Source organism: Trematomus bernacchii, unplaced genomic scaffold, assembly GCF_902827165.1.
Source record: "Trematomus bernacchii unplaced genomic scaffold, fTreBer1.1, whole genome shotgun sequence".
NCBI classification, from domain to species: domain Eukaryota; kingdom Metazoa; phylum Chordata; class Actinopteri; order Perciformes; family Nototheniidae; genus Trematomus; species Trematomus bernacchii.
The window spans coordinates 6,744,262-6,764,393 of NW_022987593.1; the positions used below are offsets into that span (position 1 = coordinate 6,744,262).

Here is a 20,132-nt window from a genome sequence, read left to right on the forward strand (position 1 = left end):
ACAACAGTCCGTACCATATAGTGTATATTTTTCTTAGATTTTAAGCATAATTAAGATTCTACAGTACGAACAATGACATTTCAAGGCATTGCCTCAATATCTAGATTATTTGTATTCATGATTGTAATGTTGACCCAATAACTGCATGTATACAGGGTTAACTCAACTAAAGGGTTTTGACTGGAACATGATTCACCGGGATGCTTATATGCCCTTAAGAGAAGCAAGTTCCAGCTGTCGTTATGATCACAGATAGCTTATGCTGCATTCTAATAAGCTACCCCGTCATACATTGGAACAATCTTTCAACAACAATTGAAGACTGAGTGCAAGCTGAATAGATGATAGCATTTTATTCAACAGGATCAGATCTAATGGGATGTAAGTGTTTTATCTGTGACCATACTCCACAGATTGTGAAGGCAGTTGTTGACAGTTTATCTTGATTGTAGCTTTTTCCGGCTGCAACCTGCTGCAAATTCTGTGTGTGTGTGTGTGTGTGTGTGTGTGTGTGTGTGTGTGTGTGTGTGTGTGTGTGTGTGTGTGTGTGTGTGTGTCTAATCTAATCATCTTATCAGTATAAGTAGTGTTGCAATAATTAGGGCACACACATCTTGACACACTCTATTAGGATATCAGACTCACACTCTCTTGACAAGTGTTTCTCAAGAAGATGGCTGCATGGGTCTCCAACATCAAAGTCACATGCACATAGGACTAGAGAACTCATTTCATGTCCAATAAATCAGTGTCTGCGGGCACTGCACAAGATGTTTACCATCTCAAAGTAAAAAGGAAACATAAAGGCTATTAAGAATGTCAGTGTTGTGTAAGAGTCAAATTAAACAGATGTCCTGAAACATTAGTCATCTCTGTGCTTTTCCTGGCACTATCATTTGCTGAAATAATCCAGTGCTCATACACTATATGGTACACACTAAAAAATATTATGGTTGTTGAATGTCAACCACTCCTACGCTAATGTACTGTAGCTCCAATATGAAGTTTACTTTTCCTACAATATTTAATCTCCTCTGGCATTTGTCTCTGCATTCTACATTTCTCAAAGTGCACTCTCAAACAGCACCATTGCTTACACTTTCACACTATATTCCATTTTAACAGCCCTAACAGCTTATCTCCTCACACAACCTGTCTGAGGTGGTGCATACGCCACAAACTGGACTGTAGTTTGGAACGGTCCTGGAGCATGTTCACAGTATGTACACACATTTGATGACATGGTAATGACAGCATTAGTTTCATAGGCACCAAATGGACCCTTATGGACGCAGACTTAGAGAATAATTTGGCCTTGGAATCATTTCAACCAACCACATGCACTGATGTGCACTGGACCCTATCCCATGATCTTCTCCACTTAATGGAACCTGCTCAGTTGTCATTAGAAGACGTCAGTACATTACTAAAGTTATGTTAATGTAGCTCAATAGAATTGTATTTAAGGAAAAATGGAAAATTATTCAACAGTGACCTACCTCTCCAGAAACAATGTCCCAGTTAGTTAAACCTGGCATAATTGTGTATTTTGTAAACTAAATATTTAATATTCAGTTCATCAGTGTAAATATAGCTCAACAGAACCACTTCCTGGGAGACATTTAGCTGGCTGAGAGTCTAGTGAATAAATATTGTATAGAAGTGTTCAATGTATGAATATGTTTGTGAATATAATTGAGGTCCTCCTTGTCAAAGTTTTCAAGGTTTGCACTGAAGCCAACATTGGATTTGTTGTGTTAAGTTTTTTAAAGGATGTGCTCTGCAAATACTCTGACAAACAGCCTCATCACAGTAAAGGATGCATTCTTTTTGGATGCATTCTTTTTTCCTTTCTTTGTATTGAAACAGTAATGGAAGAAGGGCCGAAATCAGTGCCATTGTTCATGTAACCAGACTTTTCTCTTCTTTAAGGTTGTACATCCTGGGCTAATATTTATTTCGGCCCAGATTATAGTAAAACTGTTTGGGGAAAGTGTAAATCCCTGGGATTTCTACATTTGTTCATCAACAAACCATTCAGGCCTTTACAGACACACACAGCTCTTGTGATTAAACAGAAAGGGTGGGGGCAGGGAGTCTGCTGGGAGCTGTCTCTTTCAGCTTTTGCTCCGAGGATGATGGTCAGCAGTGGTTATGTAATCCAAGTGGATAGCTGAGCTGTTCCCCTCTGTGATGCATGATGCTTTTGTCTGTGTCCCACTAACCGGGTTGCTCCTAGCACACTAGCAACACACGTGCACATAATGTTGTACAGTAAGGCCAATGTTTGACAGTTTAGAGGCCGACTTCCTTTGATTCACCATACTTGCTGCAGTTGTTGCATTGAGGGATATCTCAGCATTTATTTTAAGGAATACATTGTTATGATAATGGTTATGAGTAGAATCTATGAAAAAGAACAAGTTACATTTACAGAATTGCCATTAACAAAAGTTTAGTATACTGGACACAGCACTAAGCAGATTCTCCATCAATATCAGATTTTATTTTGCATTTGATCAATTCCTGCATATCCATGCACAAAGTATAGTATAATGCCCTCGCAGGGTTGCAGAGAGAGAGAAAGAAAGAGAGAGAAAGACCAAAATATATGTTCCACGTAATGTATTACAGGGTATAATAAGACAGCAGCAACCCACATTGCTTGAACTCAATTAGTGTTACGTTGTCAAAATTAGGTTATTAAAATTGGTTAACTTTATTTATAAACTTCGTGTTATATTATCAAGTTTTCTCGAATGTCTTTATTTGCCTGAAAAAAAAACAGGTTTATATGCATTTTACTGTTACCAGATATGTCTTACAATATATCTAGACGGCATTTCATACAAAATAAATACTTATATAATGCATGATACGTTTATATCATCACTGTAAACATGAAAAACAAAACGTACGTCATATATTTACTGTACTACACGTACTGCAGAGTCAACCATTAGTGGTCCAATAGCACCATACATACAAGCTGTTCCATATTTATATTTGGTTTGATTCTCACGCTGTCTTTTTTGTGTTTTATTTTTTTTACTCTCAATCACAGCATATATTTTTAAGTCCGCTCAGTTTTCTTCTGCTGGATCAGACAGAGTCCACCTTGACTTGGTTATTGTTGCTCATGAGTGGTGACGGTTTGCTCTTGAACCTCTCCACCGCCTCGTTGGAGCTCTCCTGGAATAAGATGCGCGCCGTGCACACTGACACAACGATGCGCTTGTACTCACGGCGGAAGTTCTGGTTCAGCACACCGTACACAATAGCATTAAGGCAGCTGTTGAAGTAGGCCATGAAGTAGCTGGCCACAAATAGCCACTCCGGGATGAGGGGAACCACCACCTCTGGTTTGATCGCTACAGCCAGACCAATGAAGTTGAGCGGCGCCCAGCAAACAGCGAAAAGCACAAACACGACAAACATGGTGACAAAGTTTCTAACGTCGTGTGGCGTTAGCTTGGGACCGTTGTCTGGCTTGACCCGTCTCCTTACCTGTATGACAAGTATCCAAATGCGTAGGTAGCAGTATGTGACAATCATGATGGGTAGAATAAAGTGAAAGAACACCACTGCGATAGTGTACGCTGAGCTAGCCGACTGCTCAAATGTGCAGGAATAAACCCGTGGGTCGTACTGAAGTGACCCCACAAACAGGTTGGGCACGATGGCCACCACAGTCAGGGCCCAGATTATCAGTACATAGCAGACAGAGTTTTTGTCACTGTACAATTTATCATACTTGAGGCTGTGGCAGATATAACAGTAGCGATTAATGGCAATGCCCGTGATGTTGAAGATTGAGCCGATGACACTGATGCCCATAAGGAAGCCGCTGATCTGGCAGTGGACGTAACCAAGGTTCCAGCCATTATTGAAGATGGAGGTGAGGACCAGAGGGTACGGGTAGATGGCCACCACGAGGTCTGCCACTGCAAGGCTCACCACAAAGATGTTCCCTACAGACAACACACACACACCCACAGGAGAGATAAGGGAGGAGAATGAGTCATTGACAACCCAAGCAGAGCAGATTTGTCATCCAAATGAACAAGACCAAGAGAGTGTGAATTATTGTGTAGAACAAAGTATTAATTCAGAAACACTTTTTTGGAAAACTATGAGAATGAAGAGAGGTGATTGAAGATGAGAAATTATTGTATATGTATGTATAAATGTAAATGTCAGTAGGAATAACTTGCACAATGACTTAAAGGACAATCATTGATCAAGTAAGGGGTGGGAATTAATAAGCATTTGCTTCATCCTACTCCCTTTCGGACACATATGATTTATTTTTTATTTTTAATTATTATTATTATTATTATTATTAATATGAAGATTTTTTTTGTTGTTGAATATATAAATATTATCGTGAATGTGGATAAATACTGTATTTTAACAATACGGTATTCTGTTTTTTTCACATTTGTTATTTTTTATTTGTTATTTTTTAATCTGTTCGAAATAAAGATTGAAATAATAAATAAATAAATAAAGAGATCTGCCTAAAAAAAAATCTTTACCACTTGTTTGCTTAATTTAGCATTTTTACCCTACTGGCAGCCATTGTTTCAGTATGGAGAAAGCTTTAGTACAAACAATATAGAACAAATACACGTGCAGAAGACATAGAATAAAAACATGAACATCACAGAAAAATTATCGGTTACATTACCAAGGTTCTTTCTGACCAGACTATTTGAAGCCTGGCTTAAGGTTTATTGCTCACTTGGTACTTGAGCCTAAAATTCTAATTTGGTCAATGAAGTAGAGTGCATTATTTTAGAGCAATAACTCTAACCGAAGTTAAAGTATCACTCTGAAAATGTTCCATGTGACAATCTAAACTGCGGTTCAAGACTCTCCATTTTATAAAAGCACTAACATTTAAAGCAAAGCAACAGCTGCCTGACCGAAGGGACAGTTGGACCGGAAACTAAAAAGCTGTCGTATGCTTTTTAAACGGCCGGCAGTACTTTAAGTCTACATGATTTGGAAATATGCTAACACATGCAAAAATACCAGCATAATTCATTCATCCATTTTTGTTGCTACTTCATCACATAAGCAACAGGAAAAGGGCCTCAAGGCGAGATGTAGAGCGGAAATTCATCTGCACATTTTGTACTGTTCATGGGTTTGTTCACTTGTGCATAACAACATTTGGTACTTTCCCCCAAAGATTTAGCGTGTGAGAACTTCCATCCAATAATCAACGGCATACAAGTGTATTCTTAGTTCCCAAACTAACGATGAATTTAGATTAGATAGAAGAGAAATAAATGATATGCACTTGAAAGGGGCAAGAGACTATCTTATTACTATTGGTTATTATTATTATTATATTACATGATACTATTATCTCATTTACACTCAGAAAACAGCGTCTCGTGTGCAATTTCATTTCTGCTCTGACGTTTGGACTCCGAGTATCCGACACCTTCCATGACCTGTCAGTCTCACCTGAGCAGGAGAATCATTACTGATCGGCCCGATGGACTGTTCTCTCCCGTACAGCATACCAACCACTCTACTCACATGTGGCTGTTAATTCAGTTTTGTCCTTTTATTTTCAGCCTTCTGTCATTCAGCTGCCCTCTATATGGAATTAGGTACACCTGCTGATGACACACGTTCCCATGGTTTCTAGAAAGCTTTCCCATATGTATGTGTGTGGGTTCATATCTAACTGTCATTGAGAGAACCTTGAAAGCGAGGACACTTTTGGAAAGGGAAAACATTTTTCCAAACTCCTATTTGTGAATAAATAGCTGAACACCAGAAGATAAAACCAGTCTAAGGCTTGGTCATTGGTAAAGCTCAGGGACAGAAACAATGTGTGTGTGTGCAGAGATGGCTGCATAGTTAGAGTGCCATGCACAGGGCCAAATGAGAATATGTTTTCCTTGTTCAAAAAATAGTTGACCAACAGTCATCTTTAGTGTTCTCCCTTTCCCTCCCTTGGCTATTCTTTACTTGAACAACCCTGTCACTGGAATTTAATGCCACTCTGGATTAACAGCCTTGACCTTGACAAGGTCATGTCATGAATGGCCTACAGGCAGCTGCCTCTCTGGCAGTTGTACTCTCCCTCACTGTCTTTGTCCATGCTAGTCCTGTGATTAAAGCAGCTCAGTGTTTTCATTTGGCTTGGGGAGAGATGTGGCCTGTCTCTTTCTCCATTTTCTGTTTCTGCAATCCCACACTTTTAACCAATTTGGGTGCAAGTGAAGCCCATCTGAGCAATGTTCCCTTTGTAGCTCGCAATGAGTTTTGACACACTAACTGGCAAGCTGAAAATATACACAGTGCTATGGCCATATCCAGCCAGCTTGTTTTTTTCAGCAAATGATGGTGTTGCAGGATAATCTCTAAAATGGAGGACATTATGTTTTTTTAGGCAGGGACTATTAACAAATATATATAATATAAGTTTATAAATCGCTTAAAAAATATTTTTAACTCTGATAATACCTCTGAGTCTGTATCTACGGAGCCCTGGAGGGTTCATAGAGAGAAAAATAAATAAAACGAGACCACATTTAATAATATGTGCGCACGATATACTTTCTCGTGGTAAAACACATCGAACTGCCCGATTATTACGCCATATTATTAGTTTTATGAAGAATATGTCCGGTCATCAGGGCGTGCGTGTGTGTGTGTGTGTGTGTGTGTGTGTGTGTGTGTGTGTGTGTGTGTGTGTGTGTGTGTGTGTATGTGTGTGTGTGTGTGTGTGTGTGTGTGTGTGTGTGTGTGTGTGTGTGTGTGTGTGCCGGTGCACTCCGGCAGGACTATAGCACTACATCAAGATTAAGATTAAACGAATTTCTTTCACGTGGGAATACACATATAACTATGGAGAACCAGATGTGTGTAAATTACTGTTCATGGTAATTTGAAAATAAAATGCCGGTGACGGACACACACAAACACACACATCATGTGCCCTGGTGACCGGACATCTCCTTCATAAAACGAGTAATAGGGGGAATAATCGGGCAGTTCGATGTGTGTAGAGGTGTGTGTGGTTAAACGTAGCAGCCTCAATCTCTATTCAGCTGTTCTAATGAAGGGAAACAGTGAAGTAAACAGTAAAAGGCACAGCTCTTTGCAGCTGGTGCTGCTCTTCTCAGATTCTGCTGAGTTACACGTTACTGCCTCCAGTGCCCTGTACGACGAAGCCGGTTCAACAGACCCTGGATATGTTTGAGTTACCCGGCTTAACTAACCCTAACAAACGCGATCTCGCTAAGCGGTCCTACGAAGCTGGTTATCAACTCAGTAAATCAACCAGGGTTTCTCTGTCCGGCTGAGAGCGCGTTCACATGAAAGGGACGGGGTTAGCAACATTTGACCAATCACAAACATGGAGAAGCGTGCTGACAGCGCAGCGTCATACTTCATGAATGAATAGTAAATAGCAAATCCGGCTTCGTAGTACAGGCCACTGGTGCCGCAGAGATTTCATAAAGTGAAGGAGGTTTTCCTTCTATAAAACAGCTGTGGGCAGCAGATACTGTGAGAGTCACAGACATGAATTCATAGATCAAAGCAGACTGGTTTAGAGACTCTTCTGTTTTGCGAATCCGGTGCTTAAACAAATAGCTCTAAACCCCTGGCCGAAATGTCCCTAAATGAAGTCCGAGTTTCAAATATATCTCAAATAATGTATGCACTGCCATTTCTCCACATAAACATAACAGTCTGCAATGAAACGGTTGTCTCCTCTGTGCTCCACTTCCTACTTGACGCACCGGTAACTTTCTCGTGCGAACGAGAAACTAACGAAATACTTTCTTGTTCGCACGAAATACTATATCGTGCGCACGAGATACTTTTTTTTTTCTCCATGAACCTTTAGGGGCTCTGTATGTATCAGCTTGAAGCATTTTACTCCATTTTTCAGAGCAGTAACTCCAGTTCAGTCAATCTGAAAGTGACGCATCCAAACTGAGGTCTTTCCACAGATTTTCCAAAGGATTGAAGAGCTGTCTCGTACAAGATCATACCAGGATGGTCACTTTCTTGTCCTGAAGCCACTGCAGTGATACTGAATCCTGTGATTTGATATGAAGCTTGTGCTCTCACAGGAGACCATTTTATTCTTAAAAATAAATATCTGCTTCAATGTGTTCATTGACTGCTTTAATTTAATAATTAAATTATCCAAGTTCACATCTTTCAATTAAATACGCTTTATACTTTCCACTCATTGCAAGTCTTTCACTTATCAGTGCACTTTTTATGTTCTCCTATCAGCTGCTCCTGCATTTCCGTCTCACAACACATAGGGCTTCTTCCTCCAACCTCACATGTCAGTGCAGTGACGTCTTTCAGTACTTTGACATGTCACCCTGAAAAGTGCTGCTCTGAATGTTGTCATTCAAAATGTGGTATCTCAGCAAACTCTTTAGTCTTGTGATGAATCTTTTTGAGATGTTTCAAATTTGAATGTTCTATTTTCCTGAAATGTAAACACATTATTTGTTTTCAATCCAAACCTGATTTTCCCTCAGCTCAGTTCCTATATATACAGTTAATGCTGCACACTTTTAGAAAAGCTGTCCAATTATGTTTAAGGTCACAACATTAAAACAACATTTTAAAAGCCATGGAAACTGGACTGCCAGGTCCTCCATACTAAAAGAATAAACAAAAATGCATGACAAATATAGAGAGTTCAATTCTAACTAAAGATAAATGACTCATGCAGTGTCAGGCAGCAGAGTGTGTCAGGGAGAGCTCCTTCTCCTCCAGCCTTCCTTTTATAGGCCCAATTCCAAACCGCCCCCTACACACTACCCCTCCGTTTTGCGCACCCGCCACATTAAATGCTATTCCAAACCAACGAGTGTGGAGGGGGAGTGGGTTATCAAGCCCTCCAACAGCGAGTCTGCATCGGTCCTGACTTCACCTGCTGCACTACCTGACCGACTCAACGCTGTGTGTGTCCGTCAAGAAACACGCTGTTTACAAATAGTTCCTGCAAACACCCACTGATGAACTGCGATGTTAACAACCTCATGATAACCTCATATTTGTTTTACTTAGGATCATACCTGTGTTTAGTCTAGAAAAAGGTAAATGTGTGCATTTTACTATAAAGTTGTGTGTATTTACAGACTGTTGCACAAACTAAGTAGCGTATAAACATCAGGTTTAAAACTAAAAGAGCTTCACAAAAAAGTAACACAATTAAAGATGTTTGGAGTTTTATTTTTGTTATTCATTTGAATTTTTTGTCCAAGAGATGCTGATTTGAAACCGTTGTTACCTATAGTTATGGCATTTCCTGTTTCGGCCGGAGAGAGGGGAATTTGTTCCAAAGCTTGCCGCTGTATTTACACTCTCCATCTGACACTCTCCTCATTTAGCTGTGAGTGTCACTCCGCCACGGAGTGGGTAGGGTGTGGTTTGGAATTGGGCCCTACTCTTGATTGTGGAGATCAGGAACACCTGAGTGGAGGCGGAGCCAGGAGCAGATCAGGTGCAGCTTTGCAGTGAGGAGAAGGAGAACAAAAGGGGGGAGCGCCTGTGGGTGTTTCTCAATCTCGAGAAAAGCTGCTCCAGAGCCACTATTTCAAGCATACTACGTCATCGAGTGCCGCCGAAGGAATGTTCCAATGTCCAGCATACTTGGAATTCTACAGAGCCCGGAGTACTTCGTTTGGAGAAATTTCGAGGCTGCACATGTGTAGACTCCGCGGTCTTAAAATCCCCACAATGCTTTGCACACGGACCAATTTCCCCAAATCTGTGGCGGAAGATGTAAGGTGGGGCCTCTCATGTGACGCACACTTGCTCGCCTGTTCCACTCTTCGTTTTCCGAATGCTAGGAAGTATTCTTGACTCGCTTCTGAAGCAAGACGCTTGGAAGACATGTGCTACCAAGCAAGCGTACTCGACATTGAGAAACACCCAGAAAGATGGAAGTTCAGTCAGATAACTGTTTTAAATATTTACTAACAGCAGCATATATTGCTAGCATTACCAAGGGAGGGGGAGAGATGGAGAATTGTGCAGCTTAAATAGTGTGCCGGGTAAGGCATGTCATGTGTAAATGTATCATTGGTGCTCCATTTATGCCTGAATACTTTGGAACATAATATGTTTTTTTCTGAAACTAAGGTTCACTCAATCAAAAGCAATAACAATGCAAATAAGTTTCAGATACAATTGTTCAGGATGTTTTTAACAGGAGCTGACATTTTTGCCGAAGTCTACTTTCCTACTCTCCAAAACAAACAAACCCTGTACTTAAAATCAGTAAAAACAATAACTAAAGCAGATTCACAGTACAAAATGTCTCCGATGTTGTTCTGAAGACATAGGGAGGGGCTGGTGTTTGCTCAGCTTGTTTCTCTGATAACAGAGCATCATATAAGCCGTTACAAACTACCAAATGAAACAGACCCTAACCTTGTTAAAATCATGTATTTCATGTATTCCTCGTTGAAAATTAGTTGGAAAATGTAAATTCAGAATTAAACATAATAGATAACATAGGTCTAGTTGTCTTACACATTCCACTTTCCTACATAAAATAATCAATTCAGGCAATTTAAAAGCCCAGATAAAATATAATACCTTGCTTTATATCTTGTTATTGTTAATTTGTCAATTCAACATGTATATTTTCTACTTTCTGGTTTATTTCTTGTCTTTACATTTTTATTGTACAATGCCATGGCTTTTTATGCTGCTGCAACACAAACATTTCCCAAATTGGGATCAATAAAGTACTATCTTATCTTATCCCTCTTAATAAAAGCTAGAGGCTAATAAACCCTCTTTGTATATAGTTTTATACTTTCTTCCCATGTTTAACAAAAAACATGTATTTCCCAAAAAAAGTAAAACCTGAGATCACTGGCTTATTTCTGGCAAAATTCCTTTTAAAGACATCATCATACTGGCAGTCTGTGCAGCCAACTGTCTACCAACTGTTTTAGGCTGTTACACCAATTAATAGTATGAATAATTTAGTATGATTTATAACGGTTGGTATACAGTGTTCATCCACATGCAACACGATTATGAGGCTCCTTGTGGGGCATAATGCAAATGCATCAGGTGGAGCAAATCTGGATATGTCGGCCTCGAGTGAATGTGCCCTCATGTCCTGAGGCACTAATTCATTACCCACATTCAAATGTCAAAGCTAACTCTATTCCCTTCAAGTGAAGTCCCTGAGGAGAGTTTGAACAAGCACAAACCACCTAAAGACTTATAGTCTGCCTTCTGAGCCGAATATAATCCAGAATGCTTATTTTAATGTATGCTAAAATGTAAAAAAAAACAACAACAGAGGAATATGAATACAGTAAATGTGAGGAATACTTCAATTTTAGTTTTTAAGACACTCTAGATATAAAGTCAAATGCATCTCTAAATGGAAAACAATTACATGAGGGTATTTTCCTGACCTTGAAACATTCTCGGCTGCTTTGGAAAAATCCACACCCAGTGCCGTGTGCAAGATGAAAGAATTGGCAAAAAGAGATGACAGTTCCAAGCACATGAGGCAGCACAAGGCAAACTATTTATATTTAACTTAAAGGGGACCTATCATGCAAAATGCACTTTTGTACGTCTTTTATACATGAATATGTGTCCCCGGTGTTCCAGGGAACTCACCAAGTGTCAGAAAACACAACCCTCTCTATTTTCCTCCATACCCAAATCTCTAAAAAAGGGGCTGCAACGGATCTGATACAGACTGATCCAGATTTAAACACTTCTATGACGTCACAGAAGTGGCGCTACGGCTATTGGGCCAACTCTCCACCTATCAGGGGAATGTGGGGTTGGGCCACGGCCGGCCATTGCCGCTCGAAAGAGCTGGAGACGCTGTAGTACATATGCCAGGCCTGTAAGTGGCGCTGTAGTCTGCCACAAAAGCAGCGAAGAAGACTTCCTGCCCATAGTTACCATGGTTACCCTTCTGTTTATTCTCCGCTGTGGCTTTTTTTCTCCCTCCCCGAGGCAAGCGTTTGCTCCCGCTGCTTTAATTCAATGCAATCCCTCCCCGTCGAGGCAAGCACTGTAATTCTCTCCGGTTAGTCCACCAGCAGATGACAAACACCCACCTCTCTGCCTCTTCCAAGGAATGAGGGGACCGTGCGGCAGAGTTTCAGTTTCAGTTTCTTTCGCCGGTCAAGATGTCCGTTAAAGTTTGAATCTTCCGGACAAAATTAGAAAAGTGCCGTCAAAGGTCTTCTTTGTTATTTATTGAGCTTTAAGACAAATGAATAACGACTCTATATAATAAAACATGGAGGACGGAGATCTCTTTTTCTCCCCCTCTTCTGACAGCCCAGCAGCTGATCAGAGCATGGCTACCCTCTCCTGCAGGGGGGCGTGGTCAGTAGGGCTGTGCATCTTCACTGGTCTCACGATTCGATTCGATTACGATTATCCTGTCAACGATTCGATTCAATTCGATATCCTGATGCATCACGATGCATCACGATTCATACCAATGCGTTGTATCCTCAATTTTCTATATTACTGCACATGGCTTATTTTTCATCAATGCATACATGCAGTAAATACATATGAACTCTCTTTTTATTATTTAGAAAGTGCTTCAGAAATCAATAACATAAATGTCTTGACATTAATTTATAAACCAAAATTAATTAATTGTATAGGTCTAGCCTCCCTATATCTGTGTGTGAATTTGTTCCATCCTCAAAAACAAAAAACTAATGCTTCTGCAGTCTAGCTGCAGCTTCTAGCAACGGTCTTCTGTTAAAAAAAGGACACTGTATGTCCTGAATGTGGCATCACACACAGGACTTGAGTCTGAACACAGTAGACAACAGGAGTATTTACAATAGCATATACAAACAAAAATACTGCATGTGGGTGCACACTTACATTCTCTGTCTTACTGTTACATAAATCCCATGAATGTATGAGATTAAGTTAGCTTCATTATATCTCAATCAGTGATTAAGTGAATAATAAAGTTTCTATCGGGTCACTATCAGCCTGTCACTCATTATTTTCAGGGAGGGGGCGGGGTTTGGAGGAACGGAGAGGAGACGGTGATCGCGGAAGCTTTTTTCCTCCTGCCTTCACAAACTTTACACACGTATATATCGTCTGAAAATTGCTAGAGGACATTCATACTATGCAATCCAAGACTTAATTAAATCCACCAAAAACCTGACATGATTGTAACGCGATTATTTTTGAAAAACATAAATCCTTGTGTCTCTGAGCCGCAGCGGCACGGAGTGATTCAGAGCGGGTCCTTCTGCTGTTGGTTCTGGACTGGTGTTCTTGTGTTGGTGGATAAAGCAGACTGCTCCGTGTTTGGTGTTGCTGTGCCGCTGTCACGTCTGTTCCCTGATCTCTGCGTCACCGACCGATTTGATATTAAAGTGACAGAAAAAAAACGTTATAGTAAAGCCGCGGCCGGAAAATCAGGAAGCAACGTTACTACGCTATAATCGATTATCTTCCGTCACTGCATCGATACCTAATCGTCCACGTCCGCATCGCAATGCATCGTAGAAACGATTATTTTCAACACCCCTAGTGGTCAGCAGAATCAGACCCGTAGACAGCAAACAGCACATAGAGCGAAATGAGGCATGGCTAAAATGCATGATCTGTTTGGTATTTTGAAAACAGAAACGTATAAATATACCTTATATAGGTATGGCCCTACAATATATAATTTAAATATAGCATGATAGGTCCACTGGTCCACTACTGAAAGACTTCCCCTTAAATTGTTGAAAAAATCTCTACAGCCATTTGAAAAGTGCAATGGCAAAGTGCAGGGTTAATGCTCATGGTAACGTGTTGTTGCTCTAACAAGCACATCTTGAGAAAAATAAAAAAGAACTCTTCTTATGTTGTTCCTTTCTCTCTCCCTTTCTCTGTTATCTAACAGATTATTGCTGTGTCCTACAAGATCAGAGATCACTGTGTTAGAAAATCTAAATTAACTATACAAATAATTCACGTTGACACAACAGTTTGAAAAGTATGACCCAAGGAATGTGATTGACAGAGAGGGAAATAATAAACCACCACACCCATCCTAATTATAGAATACATTGTTGATTTTTGGAACAGGAGTGTGTCTTCGGATTAGAGACACCAACCTGTCAATCAATGTTACCCAGTTCTTAAATATGCATAACTTTAATGTACACAGGTAAGTTTAGACAAAATCTACCCCCAGTACAGGTGTCATGTTTGTAGAAATTAACTATACTGTAGATACAAACACTTTTTACCAGGATGTAAAAAATGAATTTCTGCTGTGAATGTTTGTATGGGTACAGGAACTGAGGTTTTTGTCACTTTTGCTTTATGGCTTCATTTTTCAGCCATGAAGGTTGCAGCTTGTTGGATACACATGTATTGACTTTGACACCAGGTGCTAGCACTTTGCCTTTGAGATGTGAAACACATATCTCACATTGATTTACCTTTCTATATGGGCTCAGAACAGTCTCATAATACACACATGCACACAGAAGGATTCACACTTGTATTTCATGATCCGCAAAAGGATTCACACTTGTATTTCCGGATCCACACTTGTGTTTTTCAATGCACACACAAATGTGTTCCGTTTCATATACATGTAAATAAAATCCAAATACAGAAAAAAGTTTTACATATGTATTTTTGATCCTCACATATTTGTTTTCCGTTTAAAACCGCTGCACCTGCAAACACAAACCGCTTTCTGTGCATGGATCGCTGTGCATTCGTGTGTGGGTTTTTTGAGACTCCCCTGACGGTGACCCGATTCGTACTTGTAATTTTTTCTATCTATAGCCAATCAGATGTCTCCTCAATTCTAAGCCAATCACATGAGCGCGCCCCCACGAGGGTAGATTTCTTGCGTTCATGACGTGCTGTCCGGAGCTGACAGGTCCATGGAGCCTGCCTGCAGGCGCTAATCTCAGGACACCTCCACTCTCAGTACATTGCCACTTTCCGAGCAGGAAATGCACGCAAATACAAGTCTTTATATTATTAAGGTACAGTGCCACTTTCCGAACCATTAATGAATGCTTGTGTACACAAAAACGGCAGGCAAAACCGTTTTAAATGTGTGTTTCCTGTATGGCGAATACAGCTGCTTTATTTATGTCTGTATGAAGTTGTGAGTGTGGAGGGAGCAGCTACAGGTTAGCTTAGCCTAATCGATCAGTGCACTAGTCTACGAAGCCAGTGCTAGACAGTGAACTGTCAACGGGGGGAGCCCCGCCGGTCATTATCGGCCGATATTCACTCTTAATAGTTTGATCGGTGCTCTCTATAAAGGCCGATCAGGAGAGCTGGATCTGATCGATAAACGCGAGTGAAGTTTTAGCGGGCTGCATGAGAAACTGACGGGGAGCGAGGGAGGGAGAGAGGAAAATATAGGATCCGTTACTCCCGTGTTATTAGCCATATCCGGTCATAGTCCGGTAATTACCTGCTAACGGAAACTCTGCTACACAATTCTTCTTCTTATTATTATTGAAACATGACCGGTAAGTTTCAAATTTGTCCGGTAAAATAAATTCTGTCCGCGGAAACCCTGCTCCGGACAGCGCAAAATGCGTATATGAAGTGTCATGAACGCAATAAATCATACCCTCGTGGGGACGCGCTCATGTGATTGGCTTGGAATGAAGGAGACATCTGATTGGCTATAGATAGAAAAAATTACAAGTACGAATCGGGTCACCGTCAGGGGAGTCTCAAAAAACCCACACACGAATGCACAGCGATCCATGCACAGAAAGCGGTTTGTGTTTGCAGGTTCAGGGGATTTAAACGGAAAACAAATATGTGAGGATCAAAAATACATATGTAAAACTTTTTTCTGTATTTGGATTTTATTTACATGTATATGAAACGGAACACATTTGTGTGTGCATTGAAAAACACAAGTGTGGATCCGGAAATACAAGTGTGAATCCTTTTGTGGATCTGTGGATGAAATATGTGCAGCAACGCGTATCTCAGACCATTTACCGGTTCTGTTTACAACCTCCATCCCTTCCGCAGGAGTCGAATCACGTGCCCCGGCGCGTCGTCTGCGTTCGATTAACCCCTTGACTGCCTCACAGTTCTCTGATGTTTTTAATGCTTCTCCGATCTGTAAATTAGATGTGAACTGTGCTTTTAATGCTGATGAGCTTATCTCCATGTTTGATTCGACATGCACACTAATACTGGATTCTGTTGCTCCTTTTACGCTTAGACGCACCAAAGTTCTATCAGAGCCGTGGCTCAATGACTGTACTCGTGCTCTCAGACGCGCTTGCAGAGAGAAAATGGAAAAAGGATAAACTCCATGTCTCCCTAGAAATCCTTCGTGCTTGCCTTTCTGACTACCAGACGGCAGTCAAAGCAGCCAAAACAGAGCACATTTCTCTGTTCATCTCCAAAAACAGCCATAAACCTCAGGTTCTTTTTAATGTCCTCAACTCTATCATTAATCCCTGTGATGTTTCTTCTATTGTGCCATCGACTACTCTCTGTGATAAGTTTCTTAAATGTTTTATTGAAAAGGTATCTGCTCTTAGGCTAGCCCACACTAGTGCTACCCCAGATCCTGCTCCTTTTCTGTGCCCTGCTGTCCTCGACCACTTTGAGCCTGTATCCCTCTCTTCTCTCTCGGATGTAGTCAAGCACCTGCGGCCGACAAACTGCACCTCAGACAGCATTCCCTCTCGCCTTCTCAGAGATGTTTTAGAATCAGTTGGAGCAAGTATTTTATTACTTTTAAACACCTCTCTTACCTCAGGATGTGTCCCAGCTGCCTTCAAACATGCCGTGGTTAAGCCACTCCTTAAAAAGAAAAATCTCGACCCCTCCATTCTCGCAAATTTTAGGCCCATCTCCCAGCTACCTTTTTTATCAAAAGCCCTGGAGCGAGTAGTCTACGCCCAGCTGCAGTCTTTTTTAACCACGCATGGAATCCATGAAAAGTTTCAGTCTGGCTTCAAACCCATGCACAGCACTGAAACAGCCCTTTTAAGAGTTTTTAATGATCTGCTCCTAGCCGCCGACTCAGGTAGCCCAGCTGTCTTGGTGCTGTTAGACCTGACAGCTGCCTTTGACACTGTGGACCATAGCATCCTGCTGTCACGGCTTGAACAGTCCGCTGGCATCACAGGCTCTGCCCTTGCATGGTTCAGGTCCTACCTGACAGACTGTAGCTTCTCGGTACAGCTAGGTGCCTTCTCCTCTGCCAAAGCCCCTCTTACCTGTGGGGTTTCCCAAGGCTCGATTCTGGGCCCCATCCTTTTTCTACTGTACATACTGCCCCTAGGTTCAATACTCACAAAACATAACATTCCCTTCCACTGCTACGCCGACGATGTACAGATCTATCTGCCTCTCAAAGCAAATGTCACACACTCACTACAGCAGCTGATGGACTGCTTAGCAGAGATAAAATCCTGGCTGAGCAAAAACTTCCTTAACCTCAACGAGAGCAAGACTGAGGTCATCTTTTTTGGACCCCAACCTCCAGCCTCTCCGGTTGATATTCTGGGCTCTATCAAAAAAAACATCCTCCCCTCGGTCATGAACCTTGGAGTGACCTTCACCAGCACTTTTAAATTCGACAAGCAGGTCAGCACCGTAGTAAAATCCTGCTTTTTTAAAATAAGACTATTGGCCAAAACCAAGTCGTATTTATCTTTTAATGACTTAGAAAGGGTTATTAACGCCTTTGTAACCTCGAGACTGGACTATTGTAACGCTCTGTATGTGGGTATGGACCAGGCCTCAATCAAACGCCTGCAGCTAGTCCAAAACGCTGCTGCACGTTTGCTGACTGGCCACAAAAAGCGCGACCACATCACCCCTATTCTGGCCTCACTACACTGGCTTCCAGTTCGGTTCAGAATAGATTTTAAAATCCTTTTATTTGTTTTTAAAGCACTAAATGGGCTGGCTCCGGCCTATATAGCTGAACTCCTCCAGCGCTACACCCCAGCCAGAGCTTTAAGGTCTGCTGACCAGCTGCTGCTGGTAGTGCCCAAGACCAGGCTCAAAACCAGAGGGCACCGAGCCTTCGCAGCAGCTGGCCCTAGGCTCTGGAACACTCTGCCCCTCCATGTGAGGTCGGCCCAGACCCTAGGGGTTTTTAAATCAAAACTAAAAACACACTTCTTCTCTCTGGCTTTCTAGTTAGAGCGGAGCACGACTCCTGACTTTTCCGTGTGTTTTATTCTTATTTTTGTTTTTTAAGATATATCTGTTGTAATTTATTGTCGTTTATTGTGATTTGTAGTAATGTGTTTTTATTACATGTACAGCACTTTGGCTCGACCAAAAATCGCTTTTAAATGTGCTATATAAATAAAACCTGATTTGATTTGATTTGATTTGATTTTGCGGATCATGAAATACAAGTGTGAATCCTTCTGTGTGCATGTGTGTATTATGAGACTGTTCTGAGCCCATATTTCTACACCTTTTATTTCCTTGAGAGAAATCATTCTTGTGATTTCTTTTCATCACTGTGCCACAAGATTTAATTGATCAAGTCTTGAATAAAGATGAGTGTGTGTGCCTGCTTGTGTGCGTACGTGCGTCCGTGTGTGTGTGTGTGTGTGTGTGTGTGTGTGTGTGTGTGTGTGTGTGTGTGTGTGTGTGTGTGTGTGTGTGTGTGTGTGTGTGTGTGTGTGTGTGTGTGTGTGTGTGTGCGACTGAGTGTTGGAGGCATTAAGCGTAATTTACTCAAAATATCTCTCAGCTACAACTATGACAAGGAAAAGAATTGGATTATGAAGCAGCTCCGGGGTGTGCACAGAAGTGCACCCTCAACAACAACTATGATGTTTGGACTTTATTTGAACTGAATTTATAATAATCCAAAGATGAAGAGCTAGAGAAAGGAAGGGTAGAATAGAAACAGGGAAAAGAGAGGGAGAGAGAGTTGAAAGCAGCTCTGTGAAGAAGCTGAGTGATTATGTCCCGAGGTCACTATTGGATTTGCGGATATTGCGTTTATAAATGAAGCCAGTGACAGCCGCGGATGATAAGACTCTTGGCAGGTTTAATCTCCTCACTTCTCTTAGAAGCTTTTTCAAGAGTCACGGATGAATACAAAAACACACAGACAATTAATGATAAAACATGTATGCTGAAGGACAAAATGTGTCAAAAGTGTCCTTTGTTTCGGTACAGACTATTTAGTTCTAGCTGCTGAGAGAATAGCAGAAAAAGGAAGCATTTAGGCATGGATTTAGGTGGATGTGGTTTATTCCTGTGACAAAAGAAAGAGGGGATTTACAAACTGACCTCAAATGCTCTCTCCAACTCTAAATACCAACTACAAACATCAGCTGAGTGGAAAACAGCACGATGACAGTGGGATTTAGTTCACATCAAGCATCACAGCTGTTTTCATAAAGCAGTCAGATTCTAGCACAATTTGGAAAACAATAACTAAATGCTTTCATAGTAACTGATATTGCATTGTGATATGATTCAAGCTATTAGAGATTATGAAATATTATTCATAATATTATTTACAAAATATATTAGAAAGATTAAAAAGGATTAAAGAGTGATTAGTCTGAGGAGTGTTAGCATTTTGTTATTAAGTCTGTAGAATACCGTTTGTAGGCTGGGACCTCTCTGCAGCCGCACAACACTTCATTCAGAATGATATGTTCACATATTTTGCTGATGAAATTAAGATTGTGCAGCCCTATTACTAACTACGAATTTTCAAGAATGTACTCCTGTTAAATTCTCTTAATTTACAAATAAATGTGTCCTCCAATACAGGTTAGCAAACAATGTCCTTTGTTCAACACACATTCTGAATCAGTGGTGTACTTTCTGACACCAATAAGAGAGGAATTTTCAACAGCTTCATATTTCAAGTATTTAGTCTGTGCTTTATTAAATGAATCATTAAGGAGCTCTCCTCTTCTTGGCAGTGATATGGTGTCCTGTGGGTGTTGGAATTGGAAAGCAACTTGAGATTCAGGCTTCCACAACATTTCCGATCCAGTGAAGCGACCCTACCTTAAAAGCGAGTCTAATATTCAAATTGCTGGGCCTCTTTCTTTCAGCCACCGCGTTTGAGGAACATGAGATGTGAAAATACCTGTCTGCCACAC

General features: G+C 40.9%; 1 protein-coding gene across 1 annotated transcript in view; it reads right to left on the bottom strand.

The window, feature by feature from the left end:
* Positions 1-2,493: 2,493 nt before the first annotated feature.
* Positions 2,494-20,132, bottom strand: part of mtnr1aa (melatonin receptor 1A a) — a 36,080-nt gene continuing 18,441 nt past the window's right edge. The window contains exon 2 of the mRNA XM_034129237.1: positions 2,494-3,971. Within this exon, the coding sequence (XP_033985128.1) occupies positions 3,103-3,971 (869 nt within the window). The 3' untranslated portion in view covers positions 2,494-3,102. The remainder of the gene's footprint in view (positions 3,972-20,132) is intronic.